The sequence below is a fragment of the Lepus europaeus genome, chromosome 5 (assembly GCF_033115175.1).
Source record: "Lepus europaeus isolate LE1 chromosome 5, mLepTim1.pri, whole genome shotgun sequence".
NCBI classification, from domain to species: Eukaryota; Metazoa; Chordata; class Mammalia; order Lagomorpha; family Leporidae; genus Lepus; species Lepus europaeus.
Genome location: NC_084831.1, coordinates 38422196 through 38445430, shown reverse-complemented (window position 1 = coordinate 38445430; position 23235 = coordinate 38422196). Strand labels below are relative to the sequence as shown.

At 56.6% G+C, this 23235-nt stretch overlaps 1 protein-coding gene across 1 annotated transcript; it reads right to left on the bottom strand.

Moving 5' to 3' along the window:
- Positions 1–827: 827 nt before the first annotated feature.
- On the bottom strand, positions 828–19940 carry LOC133759760 (cytochrome P450 4B1). The gene is made up of 12 exons (XM_062191256.1): positions 19739–19940; positions 8882–9023; positions 8713–8757; positions 7247–7374; positions 6460–6584; positions 6062–6213; positions 5833–5939; positions 4854–5044; positions 2880–3013; positions 2074–2138; positions 1893–1975; positions 828–1536 (listed from the first exon to the last, which is right to left on the bottom strand). The coding sequence occupies exons 1-12, from the start codon at positions 19901–19903 to the stop codon at positions 1353–1355; spliced, it is 1521 nt and encodes a 506-aa protein (XP_062047240.1). The 5' UTR covers positions 19904–19940; the 3' UTR covers positions 828–1352.
- Positions 19941–23235: the final 3295 nt, after the last annotated feature.

Below are 23235 nucleotides of genomic sequence, written 5' to 3'. Positions count from 1 at the left end.
GCTGAGCAGGGAAGGATCAGTAAAGAGGAAGGATCCATCTCCAGGTGGCAGCACCCTGGGGCACCATAGCCCATCGCCAGCGTCCAGAGCCGGAATTCCTTTCATAAACCCTGCCCCTAGGGCTCCAGCATCCTTCCTTCCACACCTGTCAAAGTCCTGGATTGGAAACCTCTAGAGGCTTTAGACCCTGAACCCAAGAGGACTGCCGGCAGTGAAAGGCCTCCAGTTCAGGGCTGGTGCTGTGTGCAGTAGGTTAACCCTCTGCCTGTGGTGCCGGCATCCCATGTGGGCGCCAGTTCGAGTCCCAGCTACTCTACTTCTGATCCAGCTCTCTGCTAATGGCCTGGGAAAGCAGTGGAAGATATCCTAAGTGCTTGGACTCCTGCACTTGTGTGCGGGACCTGGAAGAAGCTCCTGGCTTCAGATCGGCCCAGCCTCAATCATTGCAGTCATTTGAGGAGTGAACCAGAGGATGGAAGCCCTCTCTCCCTGTCTTTGCCTCTCTCTGTCTGTAACTCTGCCTCTCAGATAAATAAAAAAATCTTTAAAAAAAAAAATACCTCCAGTTCATCGTCTCACCCAGCCCCAGGCCCTCCCCAAAAGTCTGTACCTCCCTACCTCACCCATGCCTCAAGGCACTTGCTTCCTTTGGGGAGCAACCCCTCCCCTACCCCATGCATCTGAGCCACCTCCCCCAGACAAGCTCGGAATGCCCAAGGCACCGTGTTACTGTGAGACCCAGACGCTGACAACGGCAGGACTGCCACAGAGACCCAGCTCAGGAAGGCAGAAGGCGCCCTGGTGAAACACACTCCATACTCCCTGGCTTCTGTGGGGGCTGTGAGCAAGTTCTGTTTATTCATCATCTTGTACAGTCTGGGCCTAGGCAAATCTTCCTTATGTCTGTTGTGTTCCAAACACCCACATCCACACACAGATAAAGCTGATCAAGTGTGGGGTGGCCCCCAAGCTGTCCCCAGTCCTGTGGGCCCTGCTCCTGACCTTGAATCCTGAGACAGAGCCTCCACTGTGCTCACGCCGAGTCACAGAGGTGGACTGTAAGTTTCTGGTACATTTTAGAAAGGCTGTCCATTATGGAAGGTAAGAGAGAATCCTTGAAGCAAGTAGGTGCTCACCAAATGCTTGCTGAGTGAATAAACGAGCTCTAGAATACATGCACAGCAGGCACCTATAGACACATGTGTTTCCATGGCACTGGCCTGGAGGTGACTGTGTCTGTGCCTACTCCCTTCCCAGGCTACAAGATCCCGAAGGCAGGGAGCCCCCAACGAGACAGCAATGCTCAGGAGAGGCCGCAGCCTGGGCGGCCAAGGACCCTGCTCTCGGCAGAGCTACTTCCCAGCCTTGGGGCCCAGCGGCTTCAAGTAGAGGTGGATGCCGTTCTTGGAGCGCAGGACCAGCTGGGGCAGCTTGACGGGCAGCCGCAGGGGGTCCACAGAGAATTCAAAGCGGAGCAGGCACAGGGCTGTGACCACCTTCATCTCATTCATGGCGAACTGCTGCCCGATGCAGTTCCTGCGGGAGCAGCAAAGTGAGTAGATGCAGCGCCCTTAGTGCATAAGGGACGCACGCATAAGTGGCTGAGACACTGATCGACCTGGGCTTGAAAAAATACAGCTTGGGAGCATGGTGAGGGTCCCAGACTGAGTGGACTCACACCAGGTGTTTCTGGCCTGGGGGTCTCTCTTGGAATGACTCACCCGTCCCACCCATCTCCCAGGGATAGGGACACAACAACGGCAAGAGGGCCCCCGGGCTTATCTTATGCGAAGATCATCGCAGACCCAGCAGGAGCCCCTTCAGTACCAAATCCCCGTAAGGACGCCCACCCGATCCTGCGCTCAGAGGCTGCAGAGGCAGGGTCTCCCTACCTGGGCCCGGCAGAGAAGGGAATGTAGGCATAGGGGTGGCGTCCAGACGAGTTCTCCGGGGAAAAGCGCAGGGGGTCAAAGACCTAAGGGACAAGCCTTGTTTAAACACCCACCAAATCCTGGCTGAGCGGGACCCCCAGCATCCCGCCCCATCTGACCTCCGGGCCCAGGGGCGGGGTACCTCAGGGTCAGACCACACGTTGCTGTTCCTATGGAGGGCGTAGATATGCAGGGAGATCAGGCTGCCTGCGGACAGAGCAGAAGCCCAGTGACCAGGTGATCCACGGAGGTCAAGAACCTGTTATGTCCCCTTTGTGAGGCATTAGCCCCTGCCCGGCCACTGTCAGGGAGAGAGCCTGACCACACTCGATTTGTCCAAGTCCTTCGATCATCACACCCAGTTGGTGCGGCCCCAGCGCTGAGCACACACCTGCTACAGGCATTTGTGGGATGACGAGAACAAAAGGAACACAGCCACAGGGCCGTAGGCAGGACAGGCAGCGACTGCTGGGGTCTTGCTGCGTTCAGTGAACCCACTCCTGGCATGGTATTATCCGTGATATCACGCCATGGATAGTAACAGCTCCCATTCACTGGGTGCGGTCAGTGCATCGGGTACAGGTCGAAACGCTGTACAGAGCCAGCACACAGGGTCACACGGCACCATCGCCCACGCTAGCTGTGTTCCCTGATGTCTGGGGTCTACCTGGGGAGGTGGAGTGGTTCAGGACCGTCCTGAAGAACCTTCTCTCTAACCCTGAAAACGGCCTTGCCTGCTCTTCTCACCCCCGCTTTACAGAAGAGGAAATAGGGACTCAGGAGTACGGGAGTTTGTCCCAGTGTTGTGAACTGGGATTTGGAGCGCAGCTCTCCAAACACACATCTGAGCTCTCGCTTCTTGGTGCAAAGACTTGGGCACTGGCACAGAGGGCGCCAGAGAGGCATCCAGAGGCCTCCAGGCCTACCTTCCAACCCACCCCATCCCACCTGCAGGCAGGGAGCGGCCGTCCACAAAGTTGACGGGCTTGCTGAGCTGGCGGTACACCTGGGGCACGGGCGGGTAGAGGCGGAAACACTCCTTCATGCACATGGTCAGGTAGGTCATCTTGGCCAGGTCCTCCCTGCCAGCAACAGAAGCAGGACATGCTGGGAACGGGGATCAGGGAAACCCCAGGAGGAGGCGGGTCCTGCTCACCTCCCTGCTCACCTCTACCACACACCCTACAGTAAGAGGGGCCGTGGGGCCTCCACACACCCAGGCCACACCAGACACAGGTGGCCACTTCCCCTTCCCCTCCTCCCCTTCACTGCCATGAGGGAAAGGTGGACAGCCTTAGAGATGTATGTGCACCTTGTTATCACAGGCAAGGACACTTGGCAGGACCCCAGGGAACCCCACTAGGGACAGCTCTGTGTGTTCAGTTTGGTTTTCTCTGGAAAGGCTCCGTAAAAGGTGTTGCACAGCAGTGATCATTGGACTCGCATGGGGTCTGAGCTCTGTGCTGGCCAAAGGCAACACACACACGTGCACACACACGTGCATACACGCACACACTGGAATGGAAAGGATGGACAAAGGCTGGAACATGTTGGTTGAATGAAAGACCAATGTTGCTGCATTGTTCAATGCATCAACAGTGCCAAGCTCAGGGAAAATTTTAAGTGTGTGTGTGTACCTGTGTGTGGGTGGGTGGGTGGGTGCATGTGTGTGTGTGTGCATGTGTGCGTTGCCTTTGGCCAGCACAGAGCTCAGACCCCATATGAGTCCAATGATCACTGCTGTGCAACACCTTTTACAGAGCCTTAAACTCCAGGTCTTTCTCCTGCACAGTTCTGAGTGTTCATCTGTGTTTTAATGCTTCATTTAACTAGTGTCCTCCAGGTTCCTTCAAGGTCGAGGCGGAATGAAGTGGCAGAGCTAAATGTTTGCCTCCCTGCCTCAGCCTGGGTTCACACTGTTGGCCATCCCAGGCTGTCCGGCTCTTTCTCTGCCTGAGCTCCGACCCTTCTTGCAAAGCCGGTTCCAGCCCCGCTTGTTCTCATTCTGTCCTCAGCATCCAGGCCGCCCAGTCTTCCTCCTTCCGGTATCTCTCTGTGGCTTGGTGGCTGTGTGAGTGTGGGCAGCAACCCGGTTCTTCCTACACTTCCTCCCTGCACCGGGCACCTGACCAGGTAGCCTGGGAGGTTTCCAACATCTGGCCAGTAAAAATGAGTGACAGAGATGTCATCCTTCCAGCCCCAGACCTGGAACTGTGGGTCAGTCTGCCTACAACTGAACCTAAACTTCCCCCATCAACAGCATTTTCTATGGCCCTGCAATGTGCCAGGCCCGGTGCCAAAGGCAGCTTGGAGCCCAGAAGGAAAGGTGAGGTGCCTGGCAGAATAAAAGGCCTGGGCAGGGCAGGTCGTAGGGAGAAGAGGCTGTGAGAGATGAGGCTACAAAGAGAAGTCAGGCTCAACTGGGGTCACGCTCAGGACTTCAGGTGTTGTACCAAGAAGCAGAGGGGAGCATCTGAGAGTTTGTGAGTAACGGGGTTTGGGAAACAGTCTCTCCTTCTCCAGCAGGAGCGGCGTACAAGCCGGCCTGCGCCCTGCCACCCATGGACCGGCTCTCCTGGCTCTATGCGGCCTCCATTTCCCCTCTCTCCCAGCCCTCCCCAGTCTATCCAGAAACCAGACGCTTAGTCTGTCTCTGCCACCAGGGGGAGCATCAGGGCATGAAACCCTAGCCTTGTGTTGCCAAGCTCCACTATGCCACATATCTGAAAATGCTCCATTGGGGGGAAGTTCCAGAGGTACACCCATGCTCAGCCCCCCCAAAAAAAGCTACAGCCCTGGAGGGGCCAGGACAGCTGCTGCCAACCTCAGCTGGCTTCCAAGGTGGCTCTGGGTCGCCCTCCAATGCCCCGAGATGAGCACGGCCCTTGCCTGGGCTGGGCAGGACCGCGCAGCCTCACTCACCACTGGAAGGAATCCTGGTCTCCCAGGATCTCACGGACCTCCTCCCTACAGCGCTGCTGGTGCTCAGGGTACAAGGCCATGCAGTACAGGAACCAGGAGATGCCGCTGGTGGTGGTGTCATGACCTTCGAACATGAACGTGTCCACTTCAGCGCGGAGGTCTGTGTCCGACAGCTGGACTCCACTTTCACCCTGGAGTGGGGAGAGCACAGTGGGACAGCTCAGGACATTCGGGGCAGGCCCCCAGGAGAACTTGCAATCATAGTTGTCAAATGAAGGTTCGAGAGGGGGGAGAAGCTCCTGCTCGGCTGGGCGTCAGGACTTTGCCCCAGATTCCCCTCTCTCCCCCCTTCCCCTCCCCTACTTTCTCTCTCCCTCTGCCTTCTTTCTCTCTCTCTTCTGAAAGCCCAGGCAGGATGCCTGCTACTCCACAAAGCTCTTCTCAGTCCCTCTGATCTGGTGCCTATGACTTTACCCATCTCCAAATGTTAGCCCCGCTCAGTTGGCATACAGAATGCCATGTGGCAAAGAAAGTCATCCATCTTTTTCCTCATGCACCTGTTATCCCCCTCCCCCACCAGACTCTGAGGATCTGGAAGACAGGGCCAGGTCTTTCCCATCTCTGCATCCTAGCACAGGAACTAACCCAAGGTGAGTTTGTGGAGTGGACAAATAAATGATGAGATAAATGAATGAAGTCTACACTTCTCCCATGCAGCTGTCTGCAGGCCACTATTATGGAACCTAATGTGTCCCAACTATGTAATGTGTCCCAACCACCCATACACATGCTGCACCTGCCCACTGCTGAACGCTCCCTGATGTGTGTCACAAACAGGAGGCAGGTGGCATTTGCTGGGGACTGAGGAAAACACACTTAACAGCTCTACTGGCTGTGCAATGAACCGCATCCTAGGAAGATGGCCGCGAGAGCCCTCTGGAGCCGGCTGGCAGGCAGAGGAGGGCCATCACACACTCACGCGGACATCCAAGAGAATGTCCAGGAAGTCCAGGTGTCTCCGGCTCTGGATCTTCTCCCGCTCCTTCTCATCCTGCAGGGCTGCCTTCCGCTGTCTGATGACCCTGTCTGGACCCAGAACACAGTGCGTCACTGCCTAGGAACCCGGGCCCTGCCGCGGGAGGGAGCACAGAGGGGCTGGGGGGAGGAACCCGGGCTCCCGAGAGGTGGGCACTGCTGGAAAGGCCCACCAGTGTGGTCGTGGGCCGCCTGGCAGGCCCGCAGGAAGCGGCGGCCATGCGGAGTGAGCCAGTAGATGAAGTCGTTGTGGTACTGGAAGGAGTCGATGCGTTGCTGCATCAGCAGCGTGAGCTCGCTGACTGCCACGTAGTAGCTGCTGTCCCTGCAGGGCCCGGGGAGGCAGGGGGCGTGGCTCAGAGCCAGGAGCAGCTCCCTTTCAGCCCCAACCACAGCGCCCCTGCCCTTCCTCTTGAGCCTGCACCTGAAAGCCAGCAGTGGCTGCCCGCCTCTGTGAGGAAGACCTGGCTCCCCGCAAGCCGGGCCTCCGCACCCCCTCTCAGACCAGGGCTGACCCTCCCCTCTGAGCCAGCCCTAGGGGAGAGCGCCTGACGCCAGGGGTGCTGCTGACCTGTGATTCAGGCCACTGTCTCCTTTGCCAAACGTGCACTTCATGAGCGTGTCGAGCGCCATGTGGCCCACGTCAGAGAAGATGTCGAAGCTCTTACCCTCACAGGCCTTTTTCTCCCATTTTTCCTACAGCCAGAGACAGGCAGCCAGGAGGGGACGCGTTACGCCGGATGCCCTACCTGCCCTCCAGCACCTTCCGCCACCAGGCCCTGCCCTGCCCTCCGTCCTGCTGTGCTGTCGGGGCTGGGAAGCCTCTGGGCCTCAGGTGGATGTTGCCCGTCGCATGGATGCTTTCTCTCTCTTCTCTCGGGGCCGTCAAGAGGTGGTGAGCTCCCCAGCACAGGTTGTGTGCAAGTCAGGTTTGCAGTAATGCTAGGGAGGAGTTTCCCGCAGGGGCCCAGGTTGGCCCAGGTAGCCCCTGGGGGTTCCCCAGACCCAGGATGCCAAGCCTGATGGGCATCGCGCCTGGAGTTGAGTTGCACAGCCACAGTGTTTCGGGCCACCGTGGCAGGCAGAGGAGGAGGGGTACCCATAGAGGACAAGACTTTCCCACCCCGCCCAAAGACAGGCAAGTCACTGCCGCAGGAGCCTCACCAAGGCCTCCCGGGTCTGACAAGAGAGGGCCAGGCTCCCGGTGGAGACAGGGGCCAGGCTGCCCAGCCAGGAGCCTCAGCCTGCGGGCCACAGGGCCCGCAGCACATGTTGGCAGAGCCAGGCGTTCTCGCTGCCATTGCAGGCAGAACGGGGAGCCAGGGCAGAGGTGGGGAGGGCCGGCACAGGGAGCTCACCAGCATGATGCGCGTGGAGTCGGCAAAGATGGCCACGTAGGGCTTCAGCACGTCGTAATGGAAGCCAGGCGTGAGCAGCTTGCGGTGCTGGAACCACTTGGGCCCATCCAGAACCAGCAGGCCTTTGCCTAGGGAAGGGAAGGGAATGGAGGACAAGGTAGAGGGCTGGCCAAGCAGCCCTGCCCCGTGCCCGGCGGCCTGGATGAAGCCCACCCAGCCCTGTCCCTGTGCGCTGGAGCCTCCAGGACCGGGCCACCAGGAGCTCCCCTAGGACCGGGTGGCTGCATTTCTCCTTCTCAGCTGCGCCCAGGAAACTGGCTCAGATGCTACTGGGGGCAGACAATGGCACTGCAGCTCCCTGGGGACAGGCAGGTGGCTCGGAAGCCTGCTGGAGCCTCACTCTCAGCTGCTGTCACCAGAGCCTCAGGGGAACGGTCTGCTCAGTGTGCGCCTGGTGGCCCTGGGTGGGACCCTGTCCTCCAGTCACCACACATACCTAGCAACAGAAACGCGTTCCCAGCTTCCAAATGGCCCCTTCGTCTCCCCGAGCCCTTTCTGTCTCTTTCCATTCTAGCCACCCCTTTGATCAGGGAAGAGAGAGTCGGAATCACCCAAGTCCATGTTTCTGGGTGTCATCTCGGGGATGTTTTCTTACTCTTGGCTCTGCCTTTTCCCAGATGCCAGGGAGATGCTGAGGTCTCCAGGCAATCATGAGTTAAACAAGAAGTGGGGGTGAGGGAGTTTTGGAGAAACACACGGTCTTGCGCAAGAATACTCAATGGCTCCCACCTACCGTCAACATGGACCACACTCCTCATCCTGACGGCCAAGGGTGCCAGTCCTCCCCAACCAGCTTCATCTCCCAGACACCTTCCAGCCACCCAGAAGGCCCCCCCAGCCTCTGGTGGCACCAGCCACAGTGCTCCCACCACACCTTCGCCCGGCCCTTGCCCTGGACGGCACCTGCCATTAGCCTCTCCTGGAGGATCAACTCTGGTGCCACTTCCTCCAGGAAGCCATTCCTCCTGCCTACACATTCTCCTTGCAAGGACAGGGCAAGGACAGCCCTTGCCCTGTCTGTCCGGGGAAGACGGTAGGCCCAGCAGGAGAAGGAGGCTGGAACCCACTTTCCCAGCCAGCTGGGAGCCCTCCTGCCCTTCCACCTGATCAGAATAGGAGCCAGTTCAGGAAGCCCCGGAGCCATTCAGAAAGGTCATCCTTAAGGTTCCATCCCTCTGGAACCATCCTTGTATGGAAATCTGTACCAGCCAGGGTTTGACCAGAGCAATGGGGCCAGAGGAACAGGTTCTTCTCCAGGGTAGAAGACAACCTGGCGAGAGAAGGTGCCTGGAACCCGCCTCCCCTGCTCTCCAGGAGTTCCCCTGCCTCCCGAGGAGCCGCTGAGAGGAGGCCAGGCATTGGGGATGCGGGACAGCAAGGGGCAGGTCAGGCCGGGGCTCACTCACCAATCCACTGGAGGAAGAAGTCGTACACATCCGGGGCTTTAGGGTCTGTTGGCGGAGAACATCGGGTCAGGCTGGGACAGGGAGTTCCCACAGGAGGGCTGTGGATCAGAAGAATAGGGACAGGGGCCCAGGCCTCCTCCCCCACCCTCTGCTCCCCTGAGCCCCTCACCCCCACGGCTGTACACAGCTTTGGCGTAGTCAGGCTCGTAGATGTTCAGGAAGCCAATGAACTGTCCCACCCAGAGAGGGTGGGCGTAAGGAAACTGCTGGGTCCAGGTCACCACCTTGTCCAGGCTCCCTGTCTTCTGGATCTGAAAGGGTGATGGAAAACCAGGGCCACCCAGGAACCCGGTGTCACCAGCCAGGCCCCAAGCCCCTGGGCTTCCCTCTATCCACCTGCACCCTCCTCTCCTAAACACCCCGGGGCAGTGCCTTCCACACACCACTGCACTAAGTCCAAGCCACCCTCCTCTCAGGCCTGGGTTAGCTCCACAACCCCTAAGTGGCCAATCTGCCTTCTGCCTGGCACTTGCCACCAGCCCTCTACCTGCGCTGCATCCAGGAAGAGCTTCCTCCTTGTTGTGAAAGCTTTTTTTCTTTTTTTTTTTTTTAAGATTTATTTTATTTATTTGAAAGACAGAGTTACAGAGAGAGAGGGAAAAGGAGAGAAAGAAAGAGAGAGAGAGTTCTTCCATCGGCTGGTTTTCTCCCCAAATGACCATAATGGCTGGGGCTGGGCCAGGCTGAAGCCAGGAGCCAGGAGCTTCCGCCAGGTCTCCTACATGGATGCAGGGGTCCAAGGACTTGGGCCATCTTCTGCTGCTATCCCAGGCACATTAGCAGGGATATGGATTGGAAGTGGAGCAGCCAGGACGTGAACCAGCACCCATATGGGATGCTAGCATTGCAGGCCGGCAGCTTAATCCAATACTCCACAGCACTTGCCCTGTTATAAATTTAATCTTTGTTATGCAACAGAAAAATCACCTCAAAGGGGAATGAGACTGGCACAGGGTTAACCTTTCATTTTATGGCGAAGACAGATAGTAAACAAGCAAGCAACCGAGTATGACAATCACAGACACGGGTGAGTGCTGAGCAGGCACTAAACACGGCCACAGGAAGGCCACGGTAAGGGCACCTGCTTGGATAGGGTCATCCAGGAAGGCTTCCTGTTGGAGAGGACATTGGCGGTGAAACTGAGAACATCGAGGATCTGGCCACGTGAAATGCAAAGGAAGAGCATTCCGGGTGGAGGAAATAACAAGTGCCAGTGTCCTGAGGTGAGACAGAGCGCGGCACCTTCAAGGAGCTGCCCTGTGGGGGGAGTCACCTGAGAAGAGGACGGCGAGAGTGCCTGGAGGACCGGGTGTGGGAGGCGGGGTTCTTGCCGCAATCCGCTCACCCAGAGGTGTGTTACAGAAATGGAGCGCTCCAATCACCACTTTCACGCGGGCAGCCTCCTTGTATTTGCCATGCCTCGTCCTTCCCCTCTAGTGCATTTTACTGCCTTCAATGTCATTCACACCGAGCGTTCCAGCCCAGGAGCCTGGGGCAGGGCTGAGCTCCGCAGTCTGGGAGCAGGAGCAGGAGCGGCTCCTGTGCAGGAAGTGCTTGTGCCAAGCCCCTCACATCCTTGCCTCCTTGAATCCTCACGGCACTTCCTGAGGTCCCATTGGGGGGGGGGGGGGGGGTTACCTGCCAAGGACCACACAGCGCAGGAAAGGAGCTGGGATGTGAACCCGGGAAAGTGACACCACGGCCGTGGTCTCTGCAGCCCGACAGGTTTGATTTTTAACTTTTTGTTGCAAAAGTGTTCTATATTTCAACACAAAAGCTGTGGGGTTGTGCAGAATTCCCATGGACCCCAGGCTTAGCGCCCCCTGTTGGCAGCGTCTCCTTGTGAGCGCCTTGGTCACAGTCTGGAACCACGCTTCTCCTGCGCCTTAAATGCAGCTCCCTCCGTCCTTCCCTCCCTGCCCAGCCCCTGGTGGTCGATATCCTGGGCTCGTGTGGAGTGGTTGTGAGGCTCCCACGCACGAGGGAGACAGGTGCACTTGTCCTGAGTCTGACGTGCGTCACTCCGCAGGATGCCCTCTAGCTCTGTCCATTTTGCTGAGAAGGACAGGACTCCATTCTTTGTGTGGCTGACCAGCATTCCATTGCCTATCTATAGCACGCTCTCTTCACACATTCATCCCACGACCGACTCCTTAGTTGATTCCCTCTCCTAGCTATGGTGAACAGGGCTGTAGAACCGTGGTGGAGTGGGAATCTCTTGGATGCAATGATCTCCCATCTTTTGGGTGTACGCCCAGTGGTGGGCTTGGTGGGCCATTTGGAAGTTCTGGGCACTCTCTTTGCCTGCTACATCTTCCTCCCACTCCCAAATGCCCCCAGCCTTGCGAGACACCATGCTCTGAATGTTCCCTGGGACGCTCCCACCACGAGCAGAAAGTAGGGCAGGGAACCTGACCTTGGCTCACACGCTCCACCCCTATTCTCCTGGAAACCTACCTACAGGCTGCTAAACGCGACCCCTGCTCTGTAGATGATGTGTTAACTGGAAGGCAGCGTGAATCGGGACTAAGCATCTGATGGGGACCTTGCCGTGTGCATGGCCCTTGCAGAAGCCCTGGACTCCAGTGGCCACAAGGATCTTGTGGAGCACGAGGACTCTGAAACAAGGTGGCCCCACATGGCCCATCTGGCTCGCTCGCTCTCTCTCTCTCGCACGTGCACAGCACCTAGCCATCCCCTGAGAAGAAGCTGGCTCCCTGGCAGCCGTGTGGCTGTGGCGAGGAGCCCCTGTGGCTGCCTGGCTGGCTCCCGGCCTGCTACCCCTTCCTCCAAGCAGACTCCAAGGCTCGCTGTGCCTCTGGAAGTCTTGGGAGCGGGCATTCGAGAACGAAGACGACCTGCAGGAGCGAGGCCTCGGCTCTGCTCCTTTGCTCGCAGCGCCCTTCCTCCTCGCCCTCCTTCCCCACAAGAACACCGGGGCCCTCCTGCTGTTCATGACCCCTGAGCTGAGCGTCCTCCCCAGCACCTCCCTGATCCAGCTCTGCCGGCACTCTCTGCCCCCTCGGGCCTCCCCCCACCCACAGCCTGCTTTGTGTAATAACACACCCATGGTTTTTAACATGAACAATATCGACACGCATTCAGCACTGATTGGGTGTCAGGCACGCGTTGCTAAGCACGCGACGTCCATTCTTGCATGTAATCCTCCAAAAGTTCTTTAAGAGAGGCGCCAGGCCATTCCCATGTCGCAGATGCGGAAGGGAAGTCCAGTCACACGGGTGGGCAGTGATGGAGCTGGGCTGCACACTCAGAGCCAGGACGCCTGCCCTCCTCCCCCGGCTGTGAGCAAGCCGCATCCCACGGGACTCCGCACAGGACCTCTGGGACACAAGATGTACTCGATGCAGTGCATGGAGAATGAATGGAGTGAATCAGGAGATGAGAAGGAATGAAGATGTGAAAGGAAGAAAGAAAACACACAAACATCTGACCAATCTGAAAATGCGCCAGACACGTTCAGTCTCATGAGGAACCAGCCCGAGGTCTTGCTCAATTTGGGGAAGTCAGAGAAGGGCTGTCACAGTACTTCCCATGTGATAGCCACCGTTGCAGATTTCCATCTGCTCTCGCCAGCTACCCCAGCCTGTCTGCTCAGGGCAGAGTCTGGTCTCTCTGCAGAGGTCCTACCCCTCACAGCCTCTGAACTCAGAATCCCGGACTCAACCCAAGGTGGGTTGTAAGAGGGTCACCCTCCTGGAGCATACAATGTCAAGAAGAGCTTTAAGTGAGAAAAGTCCTCTGCACCTGCAGATGAGGGGGACCTTTCCGGTGGCCCTGCCTCCCTCCGGCTGCTCCCTTCTCTCTTATTTTTCTATCCGCCCTCCTAGGTTTTCCTTGCTGACTGTGATCACGATGGCCACTTCCCTTCTCCCCAGAGCTTCCTAGTCCAGGGAGCCCCCTTGAACAGGGCAGGGAAAGGTGTAAGGGACAGGATAGCCAGACTCAGAGGCTCTCTGGGTCGAGAGAGTTTGGGCTGATCTGGTTCGTCTAAGCCCGCTCCTCTCCCTACCAGCCACGCAAGTGCCCTCTGCAGCATCCCCTAACCTCACGCGCACTGTGGTCACAGCCAGCTTGCCTGCCCCCAGCCTTCTCTTACGTGCACTTGATTTCCCGGGAAACCTGGTGAGAGTGAGGCTGGTCCCAGCCCCCGGCCCTGCTCCCTCAGCTGCAGCCCCGAGCCATGTCCCCCTATTGCATCTGCAGGCCCCCGGCACCCTCCCTCTGGGGGCCGCATGGCTGCCTGCGTAGCCTAGGTCATACAACCGTATGCCGAGGCGCGTCCTCGAGCCCCAAGCTGAGACACCTGCAGGGCTAGGAGGCCCAGGCCAGCCTGTTTTTCTCTAGAAGGAAGGAAGCAGAGAAGCCGCCCTGGAGGTCACTCCCTGTTCCCAGCTCCCCAGCCCCTCCCCACTGCCTCCCATCCGCTCTCCTGTTGACCAACGAGGAATGAGCTAGGGCAGGGAATGGGAAGAGCAAGCGTGAATCGCCACTCCCAGCTCTGCTCCCCGAGAGTCTGAGAATGAGACCAGAAAGGGCCTCCAACGCCGCCTAGCCCAACCGCGACCTCCGTGTACCCGGGAGAGGAGTCGCGTGAGGCCGGGCAGCCGGAAGCCTGAGCGAGGCTCTTCCTGCTGTCTTGCCTGTCAGCAAGCCTGCTCTGGCCGGCAGCCAGCTGACTCCATGCCCAGTTGACCGGAGGCCAAAGCACAGGCTACCTGCCCGGCCAGTCTGCAGCTGCCGCAGCCCTCCTGGGAACCGAATTGAGAACAAACACCAATCTGCTCACCCAATGGGATGGGGGGCTTAGGAAAACAAGCAGGGAGGGGAGAGGGCAGGGCTTTGCCTGTCCCAGCAGGTCGGGCTCCCGGGAGGCAGAGCACGCTCCTGTCACCTTGCCGGTTCCCAGGGCTACCTGCGCGGCACCGGCTCTGAGCCCCAAGAGCCCAGACATCTCTCACAACAGAAACCTGACTGCTTTTCCAGACAGGCCAACCTCTTTGGACTGTGTTCATCCTCAGGACTGGGCTGAAAGCCTTCCCTTTGAGTCTCCACTCTGCTTTCTAGAGCCACGTGGGCTCCCAGCGCCGGAGAGGCCCCGCAGGGCTCGGAGGCTAGAGGTCCCTGGGACACACACCCTTACCTGCCCTCGGGTGCCTCAGCCTCAGCGGCCTCCCTACCACAAGCACACACACACATGCACACGCACACACATGCACACACATACTTTTGTCAGGTCCCAGTGTGCACGTGAGCCCATGCCAACGTTAAGCTTCCAAAGGAACCGAAGGGTTAGGGGTGCCTGCTCCCAAAAAAAAGCAACAACCGAAAGTAAGAAGAAACGGCCAGAAAAGTCAATGAGAAGAAAAAAAGGCTCAGTCAAGGCAAACTCTTGAAAGATTCAACTGTGGGGTTGCGCAAGCCGTGTAGAGGCTGGAGAGAGAAGCTCTAACGCACTGCAGCAGAGACGTGACCCCCCCCCAACCACTCTGATGACAGACAGGTGACTGCATCCTTGGTCCCCCCTTCAGAGACAGACGGCATGTGCTGTGTGACCCCAAAAGGTACAGAGAGAACCTCGAAGTCCATAGGAGCAAAGGGACTTGGGGTGTGAGCTGCATGGGCCATGCTGTGGTGCTAATGGGACGCGGCTCCAGAACTCATCAAGACGTTTAGCCCCAAAGTCAGAAATTGCTGGTGCTGAGATGGGGGAAACTGAATCGGATTACAGTGTTTAGGGGTGGTCCTGGGTCACCAGGTCGTGGAGGGGTGCTTTTGAAGGGAGTTCCCAGCAGAGGGTTGGTTATAAAAGCAGAGCTGGGCCCAGCTTCTCTGCTTCCTGGCTGACCACGTGATCCTTCCTGTGCACACACTGTGCCCTGGCCATTCTCCAGCCTCATCTGGTGGCCAAACCAACAGGGCCACCCCATCTTGTACCGCGAACCTCCAACACGGAGAGCCAAAGTAAACCTCCTCCCTTCACAAGCAGCCTGCCTTAGATGTGTTGTTATGGAGATGACCACGACTCTCAGCCACTGTAAGTTGACTGGGAAGTGATGATGGGCCTTGTCCAAAGACACACGGCTCCCATCCTGTCCAGGCCTTGGATCCCACACTCTGCACCTTCTCCCAGGGGCTCTCACCTACTCTCCTGGCTTCCTCTGCCACCCGTGGCTCCCTCCTGAGCAGCCTACCCCGCTTCTCGTTCTCCCGAGGCCGGGAAACCCACTCAAGCCCTGGGCGTCCGCGTGGAACATCGTCCAGTCCCCTCAGGCCCACATGCACCCCCATGTGAGGAAGTGGCCCTGACCCACTCCAAGCCCAGGACCCAGGCTCCCGGGAGCACAGCACGGCTGCAGGCCCTGAGCCTCCTCCTTCTGGGTCTCAGACTCCCAGGATTTAAAATCCAGACCTAGAAATGCATTCCTGCTGCTCACAATGCGATCCCGCAGCTCGAGGGGCCTCTGGCTTTCAGTGCTTTTCCAAATCCTGCCCAGACAAAGCTGTGTGGCTGCCTCAGTTTAGTGAAGCTCCGAGGTAGTCCTTGGCCCCCTCTTCCTAGTGCATGAGGGGCCCCTCACAGACGCCCTCTCGTCTGGCTGCGGGGAGGGCCTTGACACCCTCTTCCCACGTCCTCCGCACCAACGCCTGGCTCACTCTGCCTTGCTTGGGTCTCACTCCCCAGTGCCTGCCTGCGTCCTCCATCCACCTATTCATACCCCGAACTCAAGGTGACTTTTCTCAAACACAAGTCTGACCTCACCACTCCCTTGCTTCAGTCTTGTCAAGGGTTGCCCTGGGAAGAAAGTAAAGCCTTCCGGCGTGGCTTCCGGGGATCTATGTGGCCAGCCCCACTCACCTCCACCTCATCCTCGTGCTCCTGTCTGCCTTCCCACCACTCCAAAAGTGGGAGCTCCCCAGGCAGGCCATGGGGGGGCTCCGAGATCAAGCTGACTCCCCAAGCACAAGGCGGTCTTCCCAGGCTCTGGGCCTCGCCCAAGGAAATGCCTTTTCCTCTGCACGTCCACAGGCTGCTCCTTCCAGATCTTTCAGGATTGTCCTCAATATCACCTCCCTCAACCTTCCCTGCCTTCCAGGCTGATAGGGCCCCCAAGGCCCGGGGATGTGTCACACCCGCGCTGCCTTATCTGGCTCTCCGACAGACCTGCTTCAGTCCGCGTACACCCCTTCTCTCCGTTCCTCATCTTCTGGTCTCGGCACAGGGCCAAAGCTGGGCAAAAAGGGAGCTACGACTGGGTGGATTAGAGAAGGAAGAGGGTGAAGAGGGTAAGTGGCTCAGGGTGTTTCGAAGAATCCCCTCCACCGTCATCTAACATCTGCCATCCATGTGCCCAGCAGTTGGCAAATGACCCCTGATGGCTTCTGACCCCTTTCTAAGGCAGCAAGGTACAGAAGATGACCTCTGTGTTACCAGCAAGCAAACGGAAGCACAGAGAGTGGAGAAACTCACCCAGGAGGGCAGAGCAAAGGCCCACGATCAATGTTTGCTGAATGAATTGAGCCAGAGCCTTGTCTGCGTTACACAACACGCGGTCACAGAGAATGTTCCAGCAATGGGTAGGAACAGGGAAGAGAGGCGTCAGCAATCTCAGCAGATCATCTTTCCTTGGCCTGGGAGCTGGTATTCCCCACTTACACACACACGCACACTGACCCCACTTAGAGGTCCTAACTTGAGGCCAAAATCGAGCACCTCCTGTGTGCCAAGTCCTCCGTGGGCCCCAGGGGGGAGTGAGGGGTCTCTAGCAGAACAGGACACACTCTGAGACTTGTGTAGGAAGACAGTGGAAGCCACCAGGGCCTCCAAGCTGTAACTGGAGACCAAGAAAAGAGAAGTTAATCCTGATGGACAGATCCTCCCCGCCCCCATGCCCTTCTCCCGCCAGTCTTTTTCCTTCCCGCTCCATTCCTGTCACCTCCAGGCCTAGGAGTCAAGTTTGTAGTTCCTTCTTATGGGCTGACCCTGTCCGAAAATTAAAATGCAGGAGTCTTGGGCTCAGAAATGACTCAAACCCTGAGCTCAAGCACGGTCTTAGGCAAGCAGCTTGCACCCTCTGTGCCTCTGTTTCCTCATCTTCACATTGGGGAAACGAATCCCCGCCCTGCCCTCCCCAGCTTCCAAGTTCAGGTGTGGAACCAACCGAGAGGTGCCAAGAACCAGGGGAATGCAAAGGGGCACTTTCTGCAATGGTTCCCAGGAAATTTTGTAGTGCCCAGGAGCACAGCAGCCCTCACCAGCCCCTGCCCACCTTCCCGATCGCTGTGGCAGAGCCAAGAAGCCAGGGCTCAGCTCTGAACCATGCCCTCCACGTGTTCTCCAGGGGAGGGGCAGGACAGCTGGCAGAGGTGCGGAGGGGGGGGGAGCAGATCTGACTTGCAGGTAGAGAAGCAAAAGCCCCTGTCCTAGCGAGGTTCCCTGATGGAGGGCAAAGCCCACTTTGCTAGAGGCAGGCGGGAGTGGAGGAGCGGAGGGGGCCTGAGAGGAAAGGGACGGAGCATGTGGTTCCGTCCATCTCAGCTCTTGGCCATCTTCTCTTTTTCCCCGGTGGGGTCAGACTCAACCTCCCCATGACCTGCCTTCCTTCCTTGGCCAAGCTTCTCCCCAAGCCCCCGGTACCCTCACTGATCTTCACCCTCACCGCCTCCGTCTGGGCGCCCCTCCCCTGGCACTCACTGTCGATTACCCCCAGTGCCTCTTCTGTGCCAGGCTTTGCACTGGACACTGAGGGCACAGAGATGAATCAGACCAGATCCCCATCCTCCAGGGCCCACCGGCCGGCAGAGAAGATGGCCAAGAGCTGAGATGAGAAGGACGGGGCTGACAGGGGATCCTGGGAAAGCAGCAGGCAAGGCTCCAGTGTCTGCTTTTCCCTAGGGAGAGCGAGCTCCCTAAGAGCCTGGACAGGGTCTCGCTTCTCCCCACCCAGCCTTTCTCCTCTAGATGTCCCCAGGTTGCACACAGGTCACTAGAAACAGGGCTGTCTGTAAAAGCTGGGAGGTCAAGGTCATTTACAGTGTCAATCAAGGAAAAGAGGCAGTAGCACAGGCCTTGGAATGAGCAAGGTGCATTCAGGAGGTAGGGAAAGGAACCTTGCCTCTCTCTGAGCCCAGATCTCCAGCCTCTGTAGCTGCACTCCCAAACCTGGCTGCAGATCAAAACACTTGGGGAAGTTTTCAACTCACACTCCTGACCCCAATCTGGCAGATTAGAACCTCCACAGCCTGCAGGTCCAGGACCACCTGGACCCCGGAAGGTCAATCACAGGGTGGCCCCGGCTTCCCTTTCATTTTCAGCCTTAGAAATGGGTATCTCCCATGGAAAAGAAAAAAAGAAGAAGACCTAAATGAAAGATCTCTGTGAGTGAGATCCCAGTGGAAAGAACGGGGCCATCAAAGAAGGAGGTACCTTTCTCCGAAGGGAGGAGAGAACTTCCACTTTGACTGTGACCCTATCAGAATAAGACCAAAGTCAGCGAACCCTAAAGGCTTCCATAGCCCTGGCAACTCATGACTAGAGCCTGGGGAGATTACTGACGCCATGAACAGGAGTGTCAAATTGTTAAGTCAGCAACAGGAGTCACTGTGTACTTACATCCCATGTGGGATCTGTCCTTAATGTGTTGTCTAATGTGCAGTGATGTTATAACTAGTACTGAAACAGTATTTTTACACTTTGTGTTTCTGTGTGGGTACAGACTGATGAGATCTTTACTAATTATATACTGAATCGATCTTCTGTATATAAAGATAATTGGAAATGAAAAAAAAAACCTGGTGTTAAATTGGAAACGGCATAGAAAATTAATTAATTTTTAAAAAATATTATGTAGGATCTCTGCCTTTAATGTGCTGTACACTCTTATTTAATGCTATAACTAGTACTCCAACAGTATTTTTTTTTTCACTTTGTGTTGCTATGTGGGGGCAAACTGTTGAAATCGTTACCTAATATATACTAAACTGATCTTTTGTATATAAAGAGAATTGAAAATGAATCATGATGTGATTGGAAGGGGAGAGGGAGCGGGAAAGGGGAGGGTTGTGGGTGGGAGGGAAGTTATGGGAGGGGGAAGCCATTGTAACCCATAAGCTGTACTTTGGAAATTTATATTCATTAAATAAAAGTTTAATTAAAAAAAAAGATTAAAAAAAAAAAGAAAGAAAGAAATGGGTATCTCTCGGGCCAGCGCTGTGGTGCCATGAGTTAAGCCACTGCCTGCAGTACCGACATCCTATATGAGTACCAGGTTGAGTCCCGGCTGCTCCACCTCTGATCCAGCGGCCTGTTAATGCACCTGGGAGAGCAGCAGAAGATGGCTCAAGTGCTTGGGCCCCTGCACCCATGTGGGAGACCAGGAAAAGCTCCTGGCTCCTGACTCCTGGCTTCAGCCTGACCCAGCCCTGACTGTTGCAGCCATTTGGGGAGTGAAACAACAGACGGAAAATCTCTCTCTCTCTCTCTCTGCCTCTCCCTCTCTCTAACTCTGCCTTTCAAACAAATTAAAAAAAAAAAAGGTAACATTTTAAAAATAAAGGAAGAAATGGACATCTCCGCACCACACAGAGCAGAGAGCGCTGCTGCTGAGCTCCCAGGAGGGGCTTGCGTGCCTCCCCTAGGCCATCTCTGAGCTTTAGCAGAGCCTTGTCTGAACTTCGGGCCTCAGAGCGATGGGAAGGGGTCTGTGGCCTACTTGGGTCCCTGTGTTGAAGCCCCCCGCCGTACCTCCCACCTTCTGAAGCCAGCTGCAGGCAGGACTGAGACAGACAGAGATCCTGGCAGCAAGGCCAGATGGGAACAGTGACCCCCAGGTCGGCACCACTGCCCAGGCTGAGGGTCTCCCTCCACAGCCCCCGGGGGACAAGCTGGATGCTTTGAAGGTGAGAAAGCCATTTCCTTTCTCCTCACCCCCTCACCCCAGCTGCGTACCTCGAGGGCGTGCCCAAACAGCCAGTGAGTGGGCGGCCCTGGGAAGCTGTCCATGGCCCGGGCCAACCTCTGCCTTCGAAGCAGCAGGCGGAGGAGCTTGAGGAAGCCTAGGATCAAGATCAGTCCGGAAGCCCACAGGCCCAGGCGGGAGAGGAAGCCCAGCATCGTGGCTGGAGCGGCAGCCGCCGAGACGCCAGCTTGTCTCCCGCTGTCCCTGGCTTCTCTTATACTCTGAACCCAGGCGCCCCGCCAGCTCCCACCCCTCGCCACACCCTGCAGCCAGCAGCAGCCCAGCCCGGGCTGAGTGCCATGGGGAGGAGACAGCAACCCCAAAAATCACCGGCAACAGAGGTGAGAACTTGGCTGACTTTTCCCAAAACTCAGCTGAAAGCACGCTGGGCGTGGGCACCCCACCTTGATTCCTGGGGGAGCCCGTAGGGGACAACTCTTGGTGTAATTGTCGGCAGGATAGCCGCTGCCTTTCCCTATAGGCATGTTTTACACATTAACCATTTAACCAGGACAACAGGAGATCATAGGTACTCACTCTGAATACTCATTTCTCAGATAATAAAACGGAGGTGCAACTTGCCCATGCTTTATCACAAGAAAGTTCCCACTGTGCCCTTCCCTGTGGCCCACAGGGAGGGCTTGCCCCATGCCAGCCTCATGAAGTTCTGATTCCTTCTTTGGGAGGCATCTCCAGAGGCGAGGGTCTAAGCCCCAGAAGGAAGATCTCGGGTAAGCAAAGACCCAACTGCGCCCGCCGAAAGCAGAGTACCAAGTTGACATTTAGGAAATTAAAACACTACTTTTAGGGTGATGAGGAGAGACCCTCAGGTCCAATCCCTCCTGGGTGAGTAGGGCCACTTAGGCCCAGAGAGGGATAGGGACGAATCTAAAACTGCACAGCAAGGAAGCGGCAGCTCAAACGCCCCAGCCCAGGGTTCTGCTGAAGAACGAGTTTGACCCAGCCCCGTGCTCCAGGGAGAGACTGCTGTTTCCCTCTCCTGTACCATCTCAGGCCGGGCGCCGCAGGAAATGGAATTCACCCCCACGTGTTTTCTGCACGTGAGGCTTCCTTGGAAGGAGATGGCAGTGAAAGATTTCCACACGGGATGATGCAGCCTCCAGAGCCTGTGACGGCAGGAGCCCCAGCGACCCCCCTAGGCTGCAGGAATAAGGCAGAAATGCTGTTCCCAGAGCCTGGGCAAGAGGTCTCGCTGGGAAGACAGCTGTGACGTGAAACCAGAACAGGGAAGGAGCCGAGAAAAAATGTCCCAAGCCTTCTCCTCTCCTCCTTCCAACCTCTCGCTGGAGTCTCCCCTCTGCCCAACCTACCCAGAGGCGCCAGCATGGGAGCCGGGGTGAGTCCCCGGGCAGGTGTAAGCCCGCAGCCAGGAGGAAAGAGCAGACGCTGAGTCCGGCGGGAGGCAGCAGCCGAACCTGGAACCCCCGCTGCAGGTGCTGACTCACACATGGCCTCCCTGGCCTTCCGCGGAGACCAAGCCCCTGCCTCCACCGAGGGGACATCATGCGGGCCTGCCCCTAGGCAGACGGCAAGAGGATGCACAGTGAAAGGAGTGTCTTCCCCAGGGCTCTGCACCCTCCCTGAAATGCCGACTTCAACCTCGTCTCCCTGGCTGGAGACCCTGGCTATCCCACTTCACTGCAAGGCTCCCGGGTGGGAGAATGAGGAAACACGATACACCATCAGCCGACTTCCACACTTGGTGGCCGATGCGTTTATCAGCCTGGCTCTGGCCTGGCTAGGGAGTGTTTGGAGGAGAGCCGGAAGGAGCGCCCACTTGATTCAGGAGCCACCCGGGCAGTGACCAGGACTAGTCCAGACAGTGCTCGTGGGTAGTGTGGACACTGGTTGAATGTCTCCCCAGCATCCGTTTACTGCTTCTGTCATCCACTGCAAGCACGAATTTGCTGAATTCGGGGGGCACTGGCATTGCCCCCCCAACTCCAGCACAGGCCTGTTTGTTGAAGACAGCACTCAGTATTTACGATCTATCTGTCACTCCCTACTGTGCACTTCCTGGCTGAAATCTGGCAGCCACTCCTACTTCCATGGTCAGAGCAACAGGCAACTCCCAGGGCCTGACCCTAGTGCTACCTACCCGCACTCTCGGTAACCCTGGCACCGTGACTAAGACAGTCTGCATTCACCTTGCCCAGGACAATTGATTGCCTCAAGGACAGACATGACCAAAGCCAGCCCCATCCGGGCTACTGAAACTCGATTTCTGAACGTAAAGTAAGCTATATGGAGACAGACTCTCCCTTTGATGTTAATTCAATCCTGAAAACATGAGCCATCAATGTGGGAAGAACTAAGAAATCCTCAAAGAGAATCTGAAAATCAGTCACGTGGTTGGAACTCCTGGATCAAGCCTCACCTGAAACTTGGATTACCTCTGCATATTTTAATTACATGAGCCAATGAATCCCCTTTGTTGCTTAAATTCAATTTAATTTGTGTTTCCTGTTTCTTGAAACCAAGATGGAATTAAAGAGATAAGTTTGTGGGGATGGCCTCACAAACAGCCGGTTAAGCTGCCGATTGCAACACCAGCATCCCATAGTGGACGCCGGTTCAGGTCTCAGCTGCTCTGCTTCAGATCTAGCTTCCTGCTATTGCACCTGGGCAAGCAGCAGAAGATGGCCCAAGTGCTAGGGCCCGTGCCATCCATGTGAAAGACTCAGACAGAATTCTGGGCTTCTGGCTTCAGCCTGGACCAGTCCCCCACCACTGTGACCATTTGGAGATTGATTCAGCATATGGAAAATCTCTTTCTCTTCTCTCTCTCTCTCTCTCTCTCGCTTTCACTCTTGCTCTCTCTCCCCCTCACTCTCTGTCACTCTGTCATTCATATAAATAAAAAAAAAATTAAGATTTTTTTGGTGCAAACACACATCTTGAAATCCATGTGTAGCTTTTTCATTATATGAATTTTCCATAAACTTTTTGAAGACCCTTTATATTCAGAAAAACCCAGGAAAGTGGACAAAGCTTGATTAAGTTGGGATGAAATATAATTAGGGTGTTAGTCTAGGACAAAGTGAATGGCATTAACCCAGGATGGGACAACTGACATCAACCCTGTATATTCTGTGCAGGGAGACTGGCCCGGGAATTATTGGGGGGGTCCACAGAGAAGCTCTAAATGGGATTCACCTGATTGATGCAAAGCTCTCATAAAAGGGGAGTTAGCAAGGAACTGGGAGTGGTGAGAGCTGGGGCTTGGCTTGGAGGAGCTGGTTATGAAGCAGAAACACTCAGTGGAGCTGCATGTTGGGAAGGGGGCGTCAAGGGCATGATCTACAGAGATATGAGCAGACTAGGCCTTGTCTCCTGGGCGGCAGGCAGCTGGGGAGGGGCCTTAGCAGAAGAGGGGAGATCAAAGATGAGTTCCATACTCTTAGTGTTTGGGAAGTGACTCAGGCTGCTGAGGATGGGGCCTGTGGAAGCCAAAGAGCAGGGGAAG